General features: G+C 39.7%; 1 protein-coding gene across 1 annotated transcript; it reads right to left on the bottom strand.

Annotated features, from left to right (window-relative positions):
- Positions 1 to 4,447: 4,447 nt before the first annotated feature.
- Positions 4,448 to 20,492, bottom strand: LOC103511066 (ecto-NOX disulfide-thiol exchanger 2). The gene is made up of 14 exons (XM_026824447.1): positions 20,320 to 20,492; positions 19,973 to 20,007; positions 19,068 to 19,193; positions 17,864 to 18,097; positions 17,316 to 17,528; positions 15,591 to 15,697; positions 13,684 to 13,759; positions 12,233 to 12,339; positions 7,590 to 7,700; positions 6,932 to 7,072; positions 6,595 to 6,677; positions 6,273 to 6,280; positions 6,059 to 6,187; positions 4,448 to 5,342 (listed from the first exon to the last, which is right to left on the bottom strand). The coding sequence occupies exons 1-14, from the start codon at positions 20,490 to 20,492 to the stop codon at positions 5,140 to 5,142; spliced, it is 1,746 nt and encodes a 581-aa protein (XP_026680248.1). The 3' UTR covers positions 4,448 to 5,139.

A 20,492-nucleotide genomic window follows, 5' to 3' on the forward strand; every position in this document is an offset into this window, starting at 1 on the left:
ATATAGTACACCAGGACACGCGCTATCAGACCCCCACCTCCCGCCTAGGAGTCCAGGAGTGTGGGATTTAGTATGTATGTATCTAGAGCAGTGACGCTCTTGGTTAAGAAAACCGACCCACTAAAACTTAACCCCTCGCAAATGGTAGATACTCCTCTCTGGGAACTGCAATAAACTCCAGAGAGGTTACCTAACCGTACTAATTTCAGTTTGTTACTTTCGTTATATCATTACTCATTCTTTGATTCATTGAAGATTAGGGAGATGAATCTCTTCAAATTTCTATCATTTTTGATTTTTTATATTATATTGATGAAATTTCACCTGCGGCGCTGTAGTTCATCTGTTACCTTGAATTGAAGGAAAAATTCTCTACATGTATCCTAATCCTAAATTAATGACGTAAAAAACGAGCTACATGCTGAATCGAAAATTTCGCCCATGGCGCTAAAGATTTCATTTTTGACAAGCCTGATTCTCATTCTCTTACTATTCTATTCACCTCTTTTCATATCAAATTTGAATTTGGACAAATTAATGTGTAAAGTATTACCCACCCTCCTTCAAAAAAAAAAAAAAAAAAAAAAAAAAAAAAAAAAAAAAAAAAAAAAACTATACAATCTATACATAGGTAGGCATTTGTCATTGAACTATACAATCTATACATAGGTAGGCATTTGTCACAGAACTATACAATCTATACATAAGTAGGCATTTGTCACAAAACTATACAGTCTATACATAGGTAGGCAAGTAGGCATTTGTCACAAAACTATACAATCTAGTAGGCATTTGTCACAGAAATATTTGAGAAGAAACCCAAATCTTCTTCAACTCAAATATTTTTGTGACAAATGCCTACCTATGTATAGGTTACATCTATATACCTATGTATAGATTGTATCTACCTATGTATAGATTGTAAACTATAGTTTTTTTGGTACCATGGTTCCTATATGTACCTATAAATATGTAACATTGTAACTAGGAATTGATATAACATCATGCTCAAGATGGTAAGGTTGATGGCAGCTGTAACGTAGGTACCTACCTACCCAATACCTAGCGAGGATTTATAGGTCCACGAAACTGATTTATTGTTCCATTTATTCTAAACACCTATTCTTCAGCTTCTTGTTCTTCTTCTTGTTCTTGTTCTTCTTCTTCTTCTTCTTCTTCTTCTTCTTCTTCTTCTTCTTCTTCTTCTTCTTCTTCTTCTTCTTCTTCTTTCTTTTAAATTCAATTCAAGATTATCTGCGATTTTTTTTATTTCGATCAAGATTAGCTCAGATTGTTTTTCATTGTTGGAGTGTCGGCGTTCCTGTCTTTTGTTTTACAATGAAGTGACAAATTTGTAGGTACCTATTCTCTTTATTTGTTTTTACAATAAATTATTGGCCAATTTGTATTTTATTTTCTTAGCCTTTTTGATTGTTCTGACGAGGACAATAAGTCAAACTCGCAGATGGTAGATATTTTTATTTCGATCAAGATTAGCTCAGATTGTTTTTCATTGTTGGAGTGTCGGCGTTCCTGTCTTTTGTTTTAGAATGAAGTGACAAATATGTAGGTATTCCCTTTATTTGTTTTTACAATAAATTATTGGCCAATTTGTATTTTATTTTCTTAGCCTTTTTGATTGTTCTGACGAGGACAATAAGTCAACATCAAGGGCGAGAACTTTGTCACAGCTTTTTCTTCTTCTTCTTCTTCTTCTTCTTCTTCTTCTTCTTCTTCTTCTTCTTCTTCTTCTTCTTCATCTTCTTGATTTTTTTCTCACGAGAATCTTCTTTGTAATCCAAGAAGACCAAAAAGTTCAACGTTTTTTCCTTCTCATTCTTCACTATGACACAGATTTTAATTGAACTTTATTTAGATATCTGCATAAAATACAGGGAAAGAATCAAACCGTTAATGCATTGAGCAGAACACCGGTTGATTTTTTTTAAGGCTCTGAATTGACAATATAACTTTATGATCTTGATAGGTAGGTATTTAGACCAAATTCAGTCGAAGTGCACACAAAAAAATCCAGTCTTAAATAGTATTCGAAGATTGCGAGGTGTCTATAAGAGATTTGCGTCCAATGTAGCAGTTGTTTCATTGCTACGAAATAAAAACGGCGGTGGAACACTCATCTTAAAAATAATAATAATAATAAAAAAATTAATAATAACTTACCGATAAGTTTAGCATCTAGTTCAGGTACACTGCTAGGTGGTGGTGGTGGGGTTGGTAGTGTTATTTCTTCTACTTCTACTTCAGGAATAGCCACCTTACTATCTTCACTCTCATCATCCTTGTTAGTCTCCTTCAGTTTGTGTCTCAGAACTACTAACTCCTTGTTCAGCGCCATGGTTTTCATTGCCGCCTCAGTATGTTCTCGCTTGGCATCCATCAGATTCTGTAATGAATAAATACAAATTAATCAATATATTAAAGAAAGTATAAATTAGCTTAGTTGGTAGTGCGTCTGCCTTGAAAGCGCTAGGCCGCGGGGTCGATTACCGCCCGCGTCGGATTTTATCCTGAAAGGGTAATCTTCGTTCTCGAACCGGCTGGCTTTCTCCTATCCTGTCTTCCTGCTCTTTCGATTTCGGGACGATAAGACCTTAGCAGTTCCCTCTACCAAACCTCTTTTAAAGAAATCACTTACCATCTGTACATTCTCCAATGTTTTCTGCGTAACCTTGAGCTGTTTATCCTTGGCTTCCAGATCCGTTTGCATATCCAGCTTGAGTATTTCCACCTCATTCTTGTAAGCCTCTAGCTGACATCGCAAGCTATCATTCTCATCCTGGACAAAACCAAATGGAATGTAATATAAGAGACAAGAAAAATCAACTTTGTTTTACATCTAAGATGAGTCTCAATCATTTAAAATAGCCTCAATTTTACGTTTGTTAACTCAGTTACGCCCACTGACCCCAAATGGGATGAAATACATTTAGTGAGTCAACTTGCTGGGGTTACTTTGCTCTAATCATGTAATTTCAGCCCCGGATTAAGGCCTGTTCAACCTATTTCCGCGAACAGGGCGGCGCGCTGCGGGGGGACGGCTTGGCCGCCGCCCCCCTTTTTGACGAGGGAAAAAAAAATTCCAAGGAAACGCTTAACCTGGAACACGATAGACGAGAAGTCCAAGCCCGAGAACACGCCTCATGGAGTACATATAGTACACCAGGACACGCGCTATCAGACCCCCACCTCCCGCCTAGGAGTCCAGGAGTGAGTCAAGCAACCTCCGTGGCCGAATGGGTATCACACTAGGCTTGCATGCCGGAGGTCCCAGGTTCGATTCCCAGCGGGGTCAAAGTTTTTTCGGGTCGGTGCTTGGAGTTGGGGGTGCACTCAGCCCAGCAAGGACAACTGAGTAGCTACTTTGAGTAGCGACCAGTGGTCGCCTTACCAGTGTAAAAAGATTATTGAAATATGGAAATTGATCGCAAAGGAGGCACTTATTAATGCTGACATATCCACAAAAGTTGCGAAAAGCTTTGCTTTATCACAAAGAATACACCACAAGCGACATTTTTCAAACCTACCTTGAGCGCTTGCTTGTTCTCTCCCTTGATCTTCTTCGGCTTGATGGCAGCATCTTCATCCTCAGATTCTGTATCCATATTATCCTCATCCGGCATTAGGATTTTGATATCCTGTAAAGTCGTCACAAACACAGTAGTAGAGTTAGAATCGAATAACAGTTATAGAGACCAACGCCAAGGTGTAATTGCCCAGGGCAATATGCCGCCCAAGATATCAATAGTAAACGCCCGCAGGTAGGGCGTGGTTTGTACATGCAAGAGTGATGGAGCACGTACCAAATCCTGACAGTTAATACAGTTATTTCAGGGAACACTAGATTTTGTATATTGTATGTATGTATGTATGATGTAAGTATGTATGTATGATGTATAGAAGATGTATATTATTATCACAATAAAAGAATAAAATCAACATAGGTATATTTACAATTAAGTATTACTTGTAGCTTGATTTAAGGCCGTGCAGCCTAGTTAACTTAGAGGGTAGCGCGTCTACCTTGTAAGCGCTAGGTTGCGGGTTCGCTTCCCGAACCCTGCGGATTTTATCCCAAACATTTAAGAATCGTTCTCGGAACGGCTGGCTTTCTCCTATCCTGTCTTCTTCCTCTCTTCGCTTCTGGGACGATAAGATCTTACCAGTTGCAGTTCCGTCTGTCAAATCTCTTCAAAAAAGGTCGGTGCTACAGATGCATGCTAAAGCATTTGTTATCTTCTGGAAATGTTTGGAGACTGTTCAGGTGTAATCAGGTCTATACCCTAACAGTCTATTCGGGTATACTTGGAGCATGCTCAGAACAGACACTTCAACATGAATCTGTACACCGCACCGGTGGGTTTATGAACAGAAAGTAATAAACCGGTGGGTTTATGAACAGAAAGTAATAAATAAAGACTAGTCAAGATATGTGGGAGTTGTAATGTAAAATTATTTTATTTCCAATAGGAATTTTAATTGTGTTAAGCATAAATGCTTGTCACAAATGTCGTTCGCTGCTTAATGGCACTACGCTTAAATTTTATGACTTGACTTGGACTCGAACCACCAACCTCCAGATCCGAAGTCCACCGCGCTAACCACTACACCGCTGAGATTAGTTTTTATTTCCAATAAATGCGGGGATATACAAAAGGACAAAATCATACCTAGATTAAATTTTCAATAGTCATTATAGCCGTTAGCCATTCGGTAAAGACGTTACAATTCAGATAAAGACGTTGGTGTTCTAGTAGAGACGTTATGACAACCGGCAAAGCCGTTAGGTCTTCCGGTAAAGTTGGTAGTGCGTCTGCCTTGTAAGCGCTAGGCCGCGGGTTCGATTCCCGCCCGGGGCGGATTTTATCCTGATGGGATAATGTTCGTTCTCGGAACGGCTGGCTTTCTCCTGTCCTGTCTTCCTTCTCTCTTCGATTTCGGGACGATAAGACCATAGCAGTTACAGTTCCCTCTGTCAAACCTCTTAAAAAAAGACGTTACGTCTTCTGGTAAAGACGTTACATTTCCCGATAAGCCCTTTTTATAAAGCCGTCAGCCTTTTCATAAAGACTTTCAGACTCTTCGAAAAGTCTTTTTAGTAAAGACGTTATCCTTGACCGCTTAATCTAGTGACAGATACTTCCAGCGACGCTCAATATTAGCGCCGATCCCGATGAGATCCTGAGTGAATAGCGACGGGTAGCGGCTCATCATGGCTTCCAGGTCACTACTCTTACAGCTAGGTACAAACTTGGACACGTAAGACCAGATGTATTCTACGGACGCTCCGAACGGGTGAATGTGCAGGAATATTGAGATCAGACCTGTTAGAACACAAAACAAGAGAGAATATTATCATAAGAAAATATAATATATCATAAGAAGACATGTGGGAGGGCCGACCCCAACAGTTACCGCTGATCAGGGAAAAGACGAGGGAGATATACATAATATATTTATTAAGAAGACATGTGGGAAACAAAACAAGAGAGATTATTATAAGAAGACCTGTGGAGATTGAACACGAGAGAACATAGGAGCTGAGGTAGATCCACATATGTACTTATTTAAATCCACTTTTTAAATTCTTCCCTCAGTAATTTTTCCATGAACTGTGAATTCACACAGATAAAGTGCCTCTACGAAATCCAGTCACACTTTCATTGACACAACAGAAAAATAGACCCCAATTCCTGCTTGGGGTGAACTTTTCCTAAACAGATAAGGTTCGTTCTCGGAACGGCTGGTTTTCCTCGTATCCTGTCCTTCTTCTCTAATCGGTTTCGGGACGATAAGACCTCCGTTGTTACAGACTCCCTCTATCAAAACGTAAGAAAACCTCACTTTGTTCAGTCACTGGGGGCACGGTGGGTCCAGTGGTAACGCGCTTGCTTGCCATGCAGAAGGTCTTGGGTTCGAATCCCACCATCGACAAAAATTTGTACTCGTTTTTCGATTTCTTTCTTTTTCTTTACAAAATTTTACGGGACAATGTCCCATTTATTACAATTAAAAAAAAAAAATAAATAAAATAACTTACCGATAAGTTTAGCATCTAGTTCAGGTACACTGCTAGGTGGTGGTGGGGTTGGTAGTGTTATTTCTTCTACTTCTACTTCAGGAATAGCCACCTTACTATCTTCACTCTCATCATCCTTGTTAGTGAAGTCTCATTTCTAAATAAATTAACACTTTGGCTACCATGAGGTAGCCGGTGAACTCAACGAGTCATTCCCCGTGTACCATGAGGATACCCGGTGAACTCAGAAGGAAGGGTTAGGTTAAATACAAAAAGGAGCTTTTCTTTTCCACGGACGTGACTTCTGCATAATTACCAAGTTATGAAAAGGCTCTGCTTTAAAACAAATAGTTCTATTGATTACTGATTACTGATTAGTGATTACTTTGATACAGGGGAAAGAAATCAGAATCAACCCTTCTTGAATCCGTTGTTTCGTATAAGCTTAACACAACTTATAGGGTTGTTTGCCCCTACACCTACCCCTCAGAGAGAGTTTTTCGTGTACCTTTGTTGACTTTTTTTTTTTTTTTTTTTTTTTTAATGTGTTTTGAAACCCAAATAGAACTACTAATTCCTTGTTCAGAGCCATGGTTTTCATTGCCGCCTCAGTATGTTCTCGCTTGGCATCCATCAGATTCTGTAATGAATAAAAACAAATTAATCGATATAAAAAATAAAGTATAAATTAGCTTAGTTGGTTTCCGCGTCTGCCTTGAAAGCGCTAGGCCGCGGGGTCGATTACCGCCAGCGGCGGATTTTATCCTGAAAGGGTAATCTTCGTTCTCGAACCGGCTGGCTTTTTCCTATCCTGTCTTTCTGCTCTCTTCGATTTCGGGACGATAAGACCTTAGCAGTTCCCTCTACCAAACCTCTTTTAAAGAAATCACTTACCATCTGTACATTCTCCAATGTTTTCTGCGTAACCTTGAGCTGTTTATCCTTGGCTTCCAGATCCGTTTGCATATCCAGCTTGAGTATTTCCACCTCATTCTTGTAAGCCTCTAGCTGACACCGCAAGCTATCATTCTCATCCTGGACAAAACCATATGGAATGTAATATAAGACACAAGAAAAATCAACTTTGTTTTACATCTGAGATGAGTCTAAATCATTTAAAATAGCCTCAATTTTACGTTTGTTAACTCAGTTACGCCCACTGACCCCAAATGGGATGAAATACATTTAGGGAGTCAAGCAACCTCCGTGGCCGAGTGGGTATCACATTAGGCTTGCATGCCGGAGGTCCCAGGTTCGATTCCCAGCGGGGTCGAAGTTTTTTCGGGTCGGTGCTTGGAGTTTGGGGTCCACTCAGTCCAGCAAGAACAACAGAGTAGCTACTTTGAGTAGCGACCAGTGGCGGCATTACCAGTGTAAAAAGATTATTGAAATATGGAAATTGATCGAAAAGGAGGCACTTGTTAATGCTGACATATCCACAAAAGTTGCAAAAAGCTTTGCTTTATCACAAAGAATTTGATATTTGGGGTATCAACAAGAATCAACCTATGAATAGAATTCTTACACCGCAGGCGACATTTTTCAAACCTACCTTGAGCGCTTGCTTGTTCTCTCCCTTGATCTTCTTCGGCTTGATGGCGGCATCTTCATCCTCAGATTCTGTATCCATGTTATCCTCATCCGGCATTAGGATTTTGATATCCTGTAAAGTCGTCACAAACACAGTAGTAGAGTTAGAATCGAATAACAGTTATAGAGCCCGGGACTTTCTGCATGGCAAGCAAGCGCGTTACCACTTACTTTTCAATTTGTCCCCTAGTATACCCGCCTCATGGTCACTATAATGTACGACGGGCAGGGGTGACGGTACTCGGAACTGTTCCTCCTGCATGCGTTGCAAATGTCGTCTCTCCCTATCCAGCGCCCTCTGTTGACATTCGTACTCATATTGATCATCCCTAGCCTGGGCGAAGTCAATGTGCAGACGGCCAGTGTTTGGTGCGTCTGTCTTATCCTCGATACGAACACGATAGCCTGGGGGACAGACAGGGAGAATGAACAGTGTGTAAATACAACGTAAGTAATGAAACGAGAAGAGAGTACATTATGCCAAGAGGACAGTGTATGAAAAGAAAAGAAGAGAGTACATTATGCCAAGAGGACAATGTATGAAAAGAAAAGAAGAGAGTACATTATGCCAAGAGGACAATGTATGAAAAGAAAAGAAGAGAGTACATTATGCCAAGAGGACAATGTATGAAAAGAAAAGAAGAGAGTGCATTATGCCAAGAGGACAATGTATGAAAAGAAAAGAAGAGAGTACATTATGCCAAGAGGACAATGTATGAAAAGAAAAGAAGAGAGTGCATTATGCCAATGTTAACAAGTTTTCCTTTGAAAAAAATCTTAAAAGCTAAACGATTTTCAATCAATTTAAAATTATCTGGTAGCTGATTCCACTCTTTCCTCCTTCCTTGAAGCAGAAAGCCAGCTGTTCCGAAAACCAACTAGACCGAAAACCAACTCGAACCTGCGACCTAGCACTTACAAGGCAAACACTCTACCTTTGAAACTAACAAGGCGAGCCGAGTTGCCTTCTAGATCTTGGACGGTTTTTTTTTATCCTATTTCTCTTTAATTAGATACCTACCTATTATTAGTATTATATTAGACATCCTAGGTTATAAAGTTATGAAATAGGTAACTACAAAACTTATTACCTTTATATGATACAATGGATACACGTACAATGGAGAACGTGTATCCATTGTATCATATAAAGGTAATAAGTACGAGTATTGTAGTTACCTATTTCATAACTTTAGATACCTATTAGCAATCATTAGGCCCAAATAATTAGATACAAATTCAATAACTCACCAGAGAAGTAGAGGGCGATATCCACGGACATTTCCGACATGAACCGAATATGCGCGAACCTCTTCGTGCTCAGTCGTACATTTTGAATCTCGCCACATTTGGCAAACAATTCCTGGAGCTGGCTCTCTGTGGGGAGAAAAATATGGAGAAAATGTAGGTATCTTTATTTAAAAACGATCATTTTGCTTGAAAAAAGGAAGGAAATTCAATATGAAACATCCTTTGGGTTTAGTTTTAATGCTTCACACCTTCAGAGGCATGCATTGAATGACCTAAATCAGTTGAATTTAATACTGTTCATTGACAAGAGGTTATTTATTGTCATTGTCTTGAAAGGCAAGAATAATTGGCTAAGTGGTCGAGTGGGTATCACACTAGGCTTGCACGTAGGACGTCTGGGTTCGATTCCCGTTCGGAGTGCACTCAGCCTCGTGAGGACAATGGAGGAGTTGCAAATGGGTAAAAATTTTAAATAAATGGTTGATTCCTATGTAAAAAGTTGGGAAAAATCCAAATCTGAGGTCAAAGACAGTGTGTAAATACAACGTAAGTAATGAAAGGAGAAGAGAGTACATTATGCCAAGAGGACAGTGTAAAGACAAAGTATGAAAAGAAAAGAAGAGAGTACATTATGCCAATGTTAACAAGTTTTCCTTTGAAAAAATCTTAAAAGCTAAAGGACTTTCAATCAATTTAAAATTATCTGGTAGCTGATTCCACTCTTTCCTCTTTCCTTCCAGCAGAAAGCCAGCTGTTCCGAAAACGAACTAGACTTGTTCGAACCTGCGACCTAGCACTTACAAGGCAAACACTCTACCTTTGAAACTAACAAGGCGAGCCGAGTTGCCTTCTTGATCTTGGACGGGTTTTTTTTTATCCTATTTCTCTTTAATTAGATACCTACCTATTATTATTAAATATGTTTATATTAGACATCCTAGGTTATAAAGTTATGAAATAGGTAACTACAAAACTTATTACCTTTATATGATAGTTCAATTTTTGGACACTTTTTAATGATCCCTCATTACATGGGGAGTATTTTAAGATAGGAAATTTTCCGCCGTGGGCGGCTCAGGCTCGGGACTTGGAATTTTTTTTTTCTTTCAAATACGTATTTCGTAAATCTAATAGAAAGTCGTGTGATGTTCACACCAGATTTTTTTTCTTTTTTTTTTATAGAAACCGAATGAAAATCAAAACAAGAACCCCGGTAAAATGTAAACAAAACTGAGTTCACCGGGTAACTCAATGGTTCGCTCCGGAGTTCTCCTAGTAAATCCTTAAGGCTAGTAAATAATAAAAATATTAATTGATCACATTAATCGAAAATTGCCGAAAAATAATTCAAGTAATATTAATTACTGATAAATAATTTATTGACATTTATTAATTGATAAGTCCTAGCGAACGCCAAGGTGGAATTGCCCAGGGCAATATGCCGCCCATTGCCGCCCAAGATATCAATAATAAACGCCCGCAGGTAAGGCGTGGTTTGTACATGGAAGAGTGACGGAGCACGTACCAAATCCTGACAGTTATTTCAGGGAACACTAGATTAAGTATTACTTGTAGCTTGATTTAAGGCCGTGCAGCCTAGTTAACTTAGAGGGTGGCGCGTCTACCTTGTGAGCGCTAGGTTGCGGGTTCGATTCCCGAACCCTGCGGATTTTATCCCAAACATTTAAGAATCGTTCTCGGAACGGCTGGCTTTCTCCTGTCCTGTCTTCTTCCTCTCTTCGGTTTTAGGACGATAAGGTCTTAGCAGTTACAGTTCCCTCTGTCAAATCTCTTCAAAAAAGGTCGGGACTACAGATGCATGCTAAAGCATTTGTTATCTTCTGGAAATGCTTGGAGACTGTTCAGGTGTAATCAGGTCTATACCCAAACAGTCTATTCGGGTATACTTGGAGCATGCTCAGAACAGACACTTCAACATGAATCTGTACACCGCACCGGTGGGTTTATGAACAGAAAGTAATAAATAAAGACTAGTTATGTGGGAGTTGCAATATAAAATTATTTTATTTCCAATAAATGCGGGGATATACAAGAGGACAAAATCATAGATACCTAGATTAAATTTCTTATGGTGGGTCCAGACTTGTGCAAAGCATCGTGCAATGCAATGCAAATGATGTACCTACTATAGGCGATTACTAGTTGAGTATCGGTACAAAAATTCTCGGATACATGAAAAACGTTCGCATTCGTCGGATTTGATTTTACGTGCAACGTGCAATGCAAATGCTTTGCACGTTGCATTGCACAAGTCTGGACCCACCATAATAGTCATTATAGCCGTTAGCCATTCGGTAAAGACGTTACAATTCAGATAAAGACGTTGGTGTTCTAAGCCGGCAAAGCCGTTAGGTCTTCCGGTAAAGACGTTACGAGCCCGCCTAGTTAGCTTAGTTAATAGTGCGTCTGCCTTGTAAGCGCTAGGCCGCGGGTTCGATTCCCGTCCGGGGCGGATTTTATCCTGATGGGATAATGTTCATTCTCGGAACGGCTGGCTTTCTCCTATCCTGTCCTCCTTCTCTCTTCAATTTCGGGACGATAAGACCATAGCAGTTACGGTTCCCTCTGTCAAACCTCTTTAAAAAAAGACGTTACGTCTTCCGGTAAAGACGTTACATTTCCCGATAAGCCCTTTTAATAAAGCCGTCAGCCTTTTCATAAAGACTTTCAGACTGCTCGAAAAGTCCTTTTAGTAAAGACGTTATCCTTGACCGCTTAATCTAGTGACAGATACTTCCAGCGACGCTCAATATTAGCGCCGATCCCGATGAGATCCTGAGTGAATAGCGCCGAGTAGCGGCTCATCATGGCTTCCAGGTCGCTACTCTTACAGCTAGGTACAAACTTGGACACGTAAGACCAGATGTATTCTACGGACGCTCCGAACGGGTGAATGTGCAGGAATATTGAGATCAGACCTGTGGGAACACAAAACAAGAGAGAATATTATCATAAATAAATAAATGTCTTTTCTTTGTGTTACTATATCACAACTTTGGTGCTCACTGCAGCATTGTAGGATTTTTCCAAATACATATACCTGTTTCATTTTTTGTATGAGAAATACTGGCTTTCAATTCCTTATCTTACCACGGTTGCGGGTTCGATTTCCGCCCCGGGGCGAACTCTTTCCCGGAAAGGGCTTTTTGATTAGAGATGTTCCTCTTTCTCGTTTTCATTTTTAGACAGTAAGACCTCCCTTATTACAGTTCCTTCTACCAAACCTCTTAAAAGTAATATAACATATTCCGTTATAGGACAAGACAAGGTCTTCACTGGAAAAATACTTTCCTTCCTGTAGGATAAGGAAAGTAAATACTGAGTGATACCTACCGCAGCGGCTTTCTTCCACGACTCAATACTCTTGCGTTGAGCTTTGGAGAAATGATCCCATGCTTTCTTCTGCGAGGCTGCTAGGAACACTTTTTCTACCGTTTTGTCTGAAGGAGATACATATACATCGTATTGAACACATTGAGATGATTTCAGAGACAATCCAGAGAGCAAATCGATTACATGAGCAGTGTATTATCATAAGAAAATGTAATATATCATAAGAAGACATGTGGGAGGGCCGACCCCAACAGTTACCGCTGATCAGGGAAAAGACGAGGGAGATATACATATATTTAAGAAGACATGTGGGAAACAAAACAAGAGAGATTATTATAAGAAGACCTGTGGAGATTGGACACGGGGGAACATAGGAGCTGAGGTAAATACACATATGTACCTACTTATTTAAATCCACTTTATAAATTCTTCCCTCAGTAATTTTTCCATAAACTGTGAATTCACACAGATAAAATGCCTCTACGAAATCCAGTCACACTTTCATTGACACAACAGAAAAATAGACCCCAATTCCTGCTTGGGGTGAACTTTTCCTAAACAGAACATCAAAATTATTGCGAAATGTGGAATGCAAAGTTGTAAGTTCAGGAACATGGTCAAGAGCAAAATAAAGAACAAACAACCAAGTTTAGGAGTTTATCATAATGTACTAGGTATATGTTCGCTTCACTTTTCGTAACCTTCCGGTCTTCGTGAGTTCTTCCATCTTTTTCTGAGAGCTTTGTGGCTTTTTACCTCTCCTTACACCTCTTCTGGGGTTCCAGTGACGAGCGTCCACAATAAAGTAAATTTAATTCATGTACTGACCATCGCAATGAACTCTCAAGAATATGTAAACAGAGTGGACCAGCGAGCTTAGCCCATGGAGCAGGTACAGGAAAGTGACAATAGGGGAATGCGATGAATTCAAACCGCAAATACAGAATTGAGAGCAAAAAACTATGCTCTTTGTTCTCCGCTCCACTCTGTTTTAGGACCAAGATTCATCACTTTAGCAAAAATCCAGGTTCATGAGAGCATATTACTGTCAAATGGATTGACAAGTAAATGGGGGTCGAGTGGATCATCACTTGCCTTCAGGCACACTCCATTTGTCAAGGTTCACCTTTCCCTTGACAGGGTCGGCGTTTTTCGTCAGCCTCTCAATCAGCCCTAACTTAAGGTGATTGCTTTGGGCTGACATTTGGTTTTGGCTACAAATTTCACGAGCGGATGCCCTTTGCACTTAAACTTTGCTATATCTTTAACAAGGGGAATTCAGGCTGGTCTACTCCCTGTTTAAAGTCCTCCAGACAGACCTGACAGACTAAGCTGGTCTACTCCCTGTTTAACGTCCCCCAGCCAGGGCATTAATCCCTCCTCTATACTTACTTGTCGTTCCCAGAGTCTTTACCCTCCACCCTTCAAATCTCTGTCCCTCAGCTACTTACATTGTGTGCCCAGTGCTGCTATCTTCACTGCATACATATCCTTGGCTCTCTGTATCTCCTCGTCCAGGTTAGATTTCTCCGCCAAAGTTGAACGAGGCCCTCGTTACGATCTTTCTAAACATTACAATCCCCCAATACAGTTGCCACGCATATCAATAAATATTCATATGCGTGGGAATAAATCTATTGTTCTGTTTCAAAGGTCCAAAATCATAAAATCAACGGTAAATCTTTTGTTTCGTTTAAATTTAAAAGGTTCAAAATCAACCATTCTTTAATTTTATTCTTTAGAGTGATTGACAGGATTGATTGACAGGTTCTTTTTTTTTAGATATAGGTACCTATACCTACATAAGACGTGTAGATAGTTTTATTTCTGTTTTGATACATAATTATGTATTACGTAGGGTTACGCATTCAGCTCCCGTGAAGCATAATAAAAATTTAATAATATATTATTATGCGGAAAATAATTCTTCTTTATTCTTCTTTTAGTACTTCAGGTAGGTGGGAACGAACTCAGTATTGAACCCTTACAGATTTGGGAACGAAAGATATAGGTAGGTACCTACCTACATAAGACGTGTAGATAGTTTTATTTCTGTTTTGATACATAATTATGTATTACGTAGGGTTACGCATTCAGCTCCCGTGAAGGTTATAGGCTATTTTCCGGTTCGTTTTTGTTAAGCTACGCCGAGCAAGACCACTAAATGGATGAGTGACATGAACGGGGGCGCAAAAAAAGGTCAGCGGGAACGAACTGGCGACCTCCCGTGGCGTCAACTCGAAAATTTCTAGGGTTGGGAATGGGAATCTGAGCTATCCGTATTTGTGGACAAAGTTCACAAATCATGTAGTATTTGATTTAAACTCGAACTACCAACCTCCGAAATATAGAGACACTTCCCAAGGTTGTCTTCTGGATCTTCGAACTTGAATTTGTGTACATACCACACCTACCACTATTCCCGAAGTCATAACAGAAAAGTTCCGGGACCAAGAAAGAAGAGCGGGGAGGTTTTTTAGCGGGTTGAGCGGCCAGGAATGGTGCCACAGAAGGGCGAAACACCATACCCTGAGCCGTGACTCCAGCATACCCTCCACACCTCCTCATAAAAAAAACTATGTAATTAACTTTACATTAAGTAGTTAGGTACTGATCCCGTACAGTGCGTAATCTTACCATTTTGTCTTTACATAGATACCTTACCTATATTGCATACACACTTACCTTTGTGCAAAAAAATCCCTACCTCGAAAAAAAAAATCTTCAATAACTCAAATATGTATACTTAAATAAATACCAACCTATTATAATTATGTGACATATCAATCCTGCCAAAAGAACACCTCCTCATAAAAAAAACTATGTAATTAACTTAACATTAAGTAGTTAGGTACTGATCCCGTACAGTGCGTTATCTTACCATTTTGTCTTTACATAGATACCTTACCTATATTGCATACACACTTACCTTTGTGCAAAATAATCCCTACCTCGAAAAAAAAAAATCTTCAATAACTCAAATATGTATACTTAAATAAATACCAACCTATTATAATTATGTGACATATCAATCCTGCCAAAAGTGTAGGTAGGTAGGTAGGTACCTGTTTCATTTTTTGTATGAGAAATACTGGCTTTCAATTCCTTATCTTACCTAGGTCGCGGGTTCGATTCCCGCCCCGGGGCGAACTCTTTCCCGGAAAGGGCTTTTTCATTAGAGATGTTCCTCTTTCTCGTTTTCATTTTTAGACAGTAAGACCTCCCTTATTACAGTTCCTTCTACCAAACCTCTTAAAAGTAATATAACATATTCCGTTATAGGACAAGACAAGGTCTTCACTGGAAAAATACTTTCCTTCCTGTAGGATAAGGAAAGTAAATACTGAGTGATACCTACCGCAGCGGCTTTCTTCCACGACTCAATACTCTTGCGTTGAGCTTTGGAGAAATGATCCCATGCTTTCTTCTGCGAGGCTGCTAGGAACACTTTTTCTACCGTTTTGTCTGAAGGAGATACATATACATCGTATTGAACACATTGAGATGATTTCAGAGACAATCCAGAGAGCAAATCGATTACATGAGCAGTGAGCAAATTCTTGTGAGCAAAGACTTATAATTAAGAGCAAATTATAGGAGCACATTCTTATAATTAAGGAGTACATTTGAGCAAATTGCTGCAGGTATGAGCATGAGCAAATTGTTACATGGGTAGAAGTGAGCAAATTGTACGAGCAAATTCTTGCAAATTAAAGCATCAAATTTCACGCCTTGGCTGAGATTCGAACTCGCGCCTTTCTGCTTACCAGGCATGCATAGTGACAGCAAGACATTGTATTTTTGAGCAAAGAACTCTGGTGTAGATCTCAAATAAATAATTCCGACTAAAATGAAATCAATCCTAAAAGTTCATGCCTTCCCTGGGATTCGAACCCGCATTCTTCTGATTACCAGGCAGTTAAAAACTGGGCTAGAATGATAAATTAGTGGTATCGGCGTTTTTACCTTCATAACCCCAAGATCTGGATACAGTGCTACAGAGTTGAGAGAGAATATTGAGTGAGTGAACACCAAGAGTAGGCCCATGTTCCATTAACAACATCGCACATTGCATTTTACACTTCGCAGAAATTATGACAAAAGTAGTACTCATTACCAATGTTATACCTTTACAACCTTTGCATTGCCATTATGATAGTCACTGTTGCATCAAAATTATTGCGATATGTGAAATGCAAAGTTGTAAGTTCAGGAACATGGTCCAGAGCAAAATAAAGAGCAAACAACCAAGTTTAGTAGTTTATCATAATGTACTAGGTATATGTTCGCTTCACTTTTCGTAACTTTCTGGTCTTCGCGTGTTCTTCCATCTTTTTCTGAGAGCTTTGTGGCTTTTTACCTCTCCTTAAACCTCTTCTGGGGTTCCAGTGACGAGTGTCCATGGGATAAAGTAAATTTAATTCATGTACTAACCATGGCAATGAACTCTCAAGAATATGTAAACAGACTGGACCAGAGAGATTAGCCCATGGAGCAGATAGAGAAAAGTGACGATAGGGGAAAGTAACGAATTCAAACCACATAGAACTGATGAGAGCAAAAAACTCTATGCTCTTTGTTCTCCGCTCCACTCTGTTTTAGCCCAAGATTCACCACTTTAGCAAAAATCCAGGTTCAGGGGAGCATATTACTGTCAAATGGACTGACGAGTAAATGGGGGTCGAGTGGATTGGAATACATCACATGTCATCAGGCACACTCCATTTGTCAAGGTTTACCTTTCCCTTGGGATCAATTTAATTTACAGACAGGGTCGGCGTTTTTCGTCAGCCTCTCAATCAGCCGTAACTTAAGGTGATTGCATTGGGCTGACATTTGGTTTTGGCTACAAATTTTACGAGCGGATGCCCTTTGCACTCAACCTTTGCTATATCTTTAGCCAGGGGAGTTCAGGCTGGTATCCTCCCTGTTTAAAGTCCTCCAGACAGACCTGACAGACTAAGGTGGTCTACTCCCTGTTTAACGTCCCCCAGCCAGGGTATTAATCCCTCCTCTATACTTACTTGTCGTTCCCAGAGTCTTTACCCTCCACCCTTCAAATCTCTGTCCCTCAACTACTTACATTGTGTGCCCAGTGCTGCTATCTTCACTGCATACATATCCTTGGCTCTCTGTATCTCCTCGTCCAGGTTAGATTTCTCCGATACAAGATGTCTGACGTGGGAGTTGGTAGATTGTAGTAGTGTGTAGAATTGATTGGCGTTACGCTTGTTACACTCGCCTCGTTCTAACCATGTACAGATCACGTCCAGAGCCTCTTGGAATGTCTCCTCATCTGATGGAAAAGCACGTGAAATTTAATGATAAAAACACGTAAAATTGAGGGATTCCATGCAAAAGATTACTAATGGCATAATAGCACTAGCAAACTCTGTGACCAATTGAGTTTCACACTATGCAAGACAACGTAGGTCCCGGGTTTGATTCCCGGCAGAGACGATGATTTATATCACTAGCAAATTCCGTGGCCGAGTGGGTATCACACTAGGCTTGCACACTGAAGGTCCAAATGAATTCGTAGATTCGTACCAGCTTAACCTCACTTATAGGGTTTTTTGCCCCTACATCTACCCCTCAGAGGGGGTTTTTCATCTACCTCTGTTGACTTACTTTTCAGTTTGTCCCCTAGTATACCCGCCTCATGGTCACTATAATGTACGACGGGCAGGGGTGACGGTACTCGGAACTGCTCCTCCTGCATACGTTGCATATGTCGTCTCTCCCTATCCAGCGCCCTCTGTTGACATTCGTACTCATATTGATCATCCCTCGCCTGGGCGAAGTCAATGTGCAGACGGCCAGTGTTTGGTGCGTCTGTCTTATCCTCGATACGAACACGATAGCCTGGGGGACAGACAGGGAGAATGAACAGTGTGTAAATACAACGTAAGTAATGAAACGAGAAGAGAGTACATTATGCCAAGAGGACAGTGTATGAAAAGAAAAGAAGAGAGTACATTATGCCAAGAGGACAATGTATGAAAAGAAAAGAAGAGAGTACATTATGCCAAGAGGACAATGTATGAAAAGAAAAGAAGAGAGTACATTATGCCAAGAGGACAATGTATGAAAAGAAAAGAAGAGAGTACATTATGCCAAGAGGACAATGTATGAAAAGAAAAGAAGAGAGTACATTATGCCAAGAGGACAATGTATGAAAAGAAAAGAAGAGAGTACATTATGCCAAGAGGACAATGTATGAAAAGAAAAGAAGAGAGTACATTATGCCAAGAGGACAATGTATGAAAAGAAAAGAAGAGAGTACATTATGCCAAGAGGACAATGTATGAAAAGAAAAGAAGAGAGTACATTATGCCAAGAGGACAATGTATGAAAAGAAAAGAAGAGAGTACATTATGCCAAGAGGACAATGTATGAAAAGAAAAGAAGAGAGTACATTATGCCAAGAGGACAATGTATGAAAAGAAAAGAAGAGAGTACATTATGCCAAGAGGACAATGTATGAAAAGAAAAGAAGAGAGTACATTATGCCAAGAGGACAATGTATGAAAAGAAAAGAAGAGAGTACATTATGCCAAGAGGACAATGTATGAAAAGAAAAGAAGAGAGTACATTATGCCAAGAGGACAATGTATGAAAAGAAAAGAAGAGAGTACATTATGCCAAGAGGACAATGTATGAAAAGAAAAGAAGAGAGTACATTATGCCAAGAGGACAATGTATGAAAAGAAAAGAAGAGAGTACATTATGCCAAGAGGACAATGTATGAAAAGAAAAGAAGAGAGTACATTATGCCAAGAGGACAATGTATGAAAAGAAAAGAAGAGAGTACATTATGCATTGAATAACTCACCAGAGAAGTAGAGGGCGATATCCACGGACATTTCCGACATGAACCGAATATGCGCGAACCTCTTCGTGCTCAGTCGTACATTTTGAATCTCGCCACACTTGGCAAACAATTCCTGGAGCTGGCTCTCTGTGGGGGAAGAAGTATGGAGAAAATGTAGGTATCTTTATTTAAAAACGATCATTTTGCTTGAAAAAAGAAAGGAAATTCAATATGAAACATCCTTTGGGTTTAGTTTTAATGCTTCACACCTTCAGAGGCATGCATTGAATTACCTAAATCAGTTGAATTTAATACTGTTCATTGACAAGAGGTTATTTATTGTCATTGTCTTGAAAGGCAAGAATAATTGGCTAAGTGGTCGAGTGGGTATCACACTAGGCTTGCACGTAGGACGTCTGGGTTCGATTCCCGTTCGGGGTGCACTCAGCCTCATGAGGACAATTAAGTAGCTACTTGATTCGAGTAGCTACCAGTGGCGATATTACCATTGTAAAAAGATTATTGAAATATGGAAATTGATTGCAAGGGAAGCGCTTAGTAATGTTGTGATATCCACAAAAAGTTGTGAAAAAGCTCTGCTTTACCACAAAGAATTTGAGATTTTATTTTGATTTGAAAGGCAAGACTATAAGTCCATTGCTTCAGATATCACTTTGAATAGTAGCTACTTGATTCGAGTAGCTACCAGTGGCGATATTACCAGTGTAAAAAGATTATTGAAATATGGAAATTGATTGCAAAGGAAGCACTTAGTAATGTTGTGATATCCACAAAAAGTTGTGAAAGAGCTCTGCTTTACCACAAAGAATTTGAGATTTTATTTTGATTTGAAAGGCAAGACTATAAGTCCATTGCTTCAGATATCACTTTGAATTTTGAATAGAAGTGAACATAATGATTTTTACCTTTGAAATTTTCAGGTAATCCTCCGACAAAGATGAGATTAAAAGAGAGTAAGCTCAAAAGAATGAGTCAAACCCTTTTCAAGTCGCAAAATAAATAATTAACTCAGCTATGTTAGCTTGGAGAGTAGCGCGTGTTTTGTAAGCGTTAGGTCGCGAGTTCAATAGATCAGTTGCGCTTACTTGGGTGATGTGTCAAAGTCATAGAGCAGGAAAAATGAGGACCAACGGAATTTTTCTTTTTCTTCTATAACTTCTAGATACCGAGATAAATCGATTTAAAAAATACCGGTATAAATCGTGAACTTTGACGTCACGGCATACGCTCCCGTAGGCGATGAACAAAGATGGTCTTGCAGCCGAGAGGTCTATCTCGGGTGGTTGGTGGTGGTGCATTAGGTGACGGTGGATACAGGATGAAATCTGAGAATGAGATAGGCTCCCGAGTGTTGATTTTGGAGAAGACATTCATGAAGTCGGTATTCATAAGTTGAGGTACTCCCGGGCCCATCATACCACCCAT

Source organism: Diaphorina citri, unplaced genomic scaffold (assembly GCF_000475195.1).
Source record: "Diaphorina citri unplaced genomic scaffold, Diaci psyllid genome assembly version 1.1 scaffold595, whole genome shotgun sequence".
NCBI classification, from domain to species: Eukaryota; Metazoa; Arthropoda; class Insecta; order Hemiptera; family Psyllidae; genus Diaphorina; species Diaphorina citri.

Excerpts from the sequence above, each read along its gene's own strand:
- LOC103511066 (XM_026824447.1), bottom strand. The coding sequence starts at position 20,492 with ATGGGTGGTATGATGGGCCCGGGAGTACCTCAACTTATGAATACCGAC. Across the intron at positions 18,098-19,067 it reads TATCGCCCTCTACTTCTCTG|GCTATCGTGTTCGTATCGAG; the intron begins GTGAGTTATTCA and ends TCTGTCCCCCAG. Across the intron at positions 7,073-7,589 it reads AGAACAAGCAAGCGCTCAAG|GATGAGAATGATAGCTTGCG; the intron begins GTAGGTTTGAAA and ends GGTTTTGTCCAG.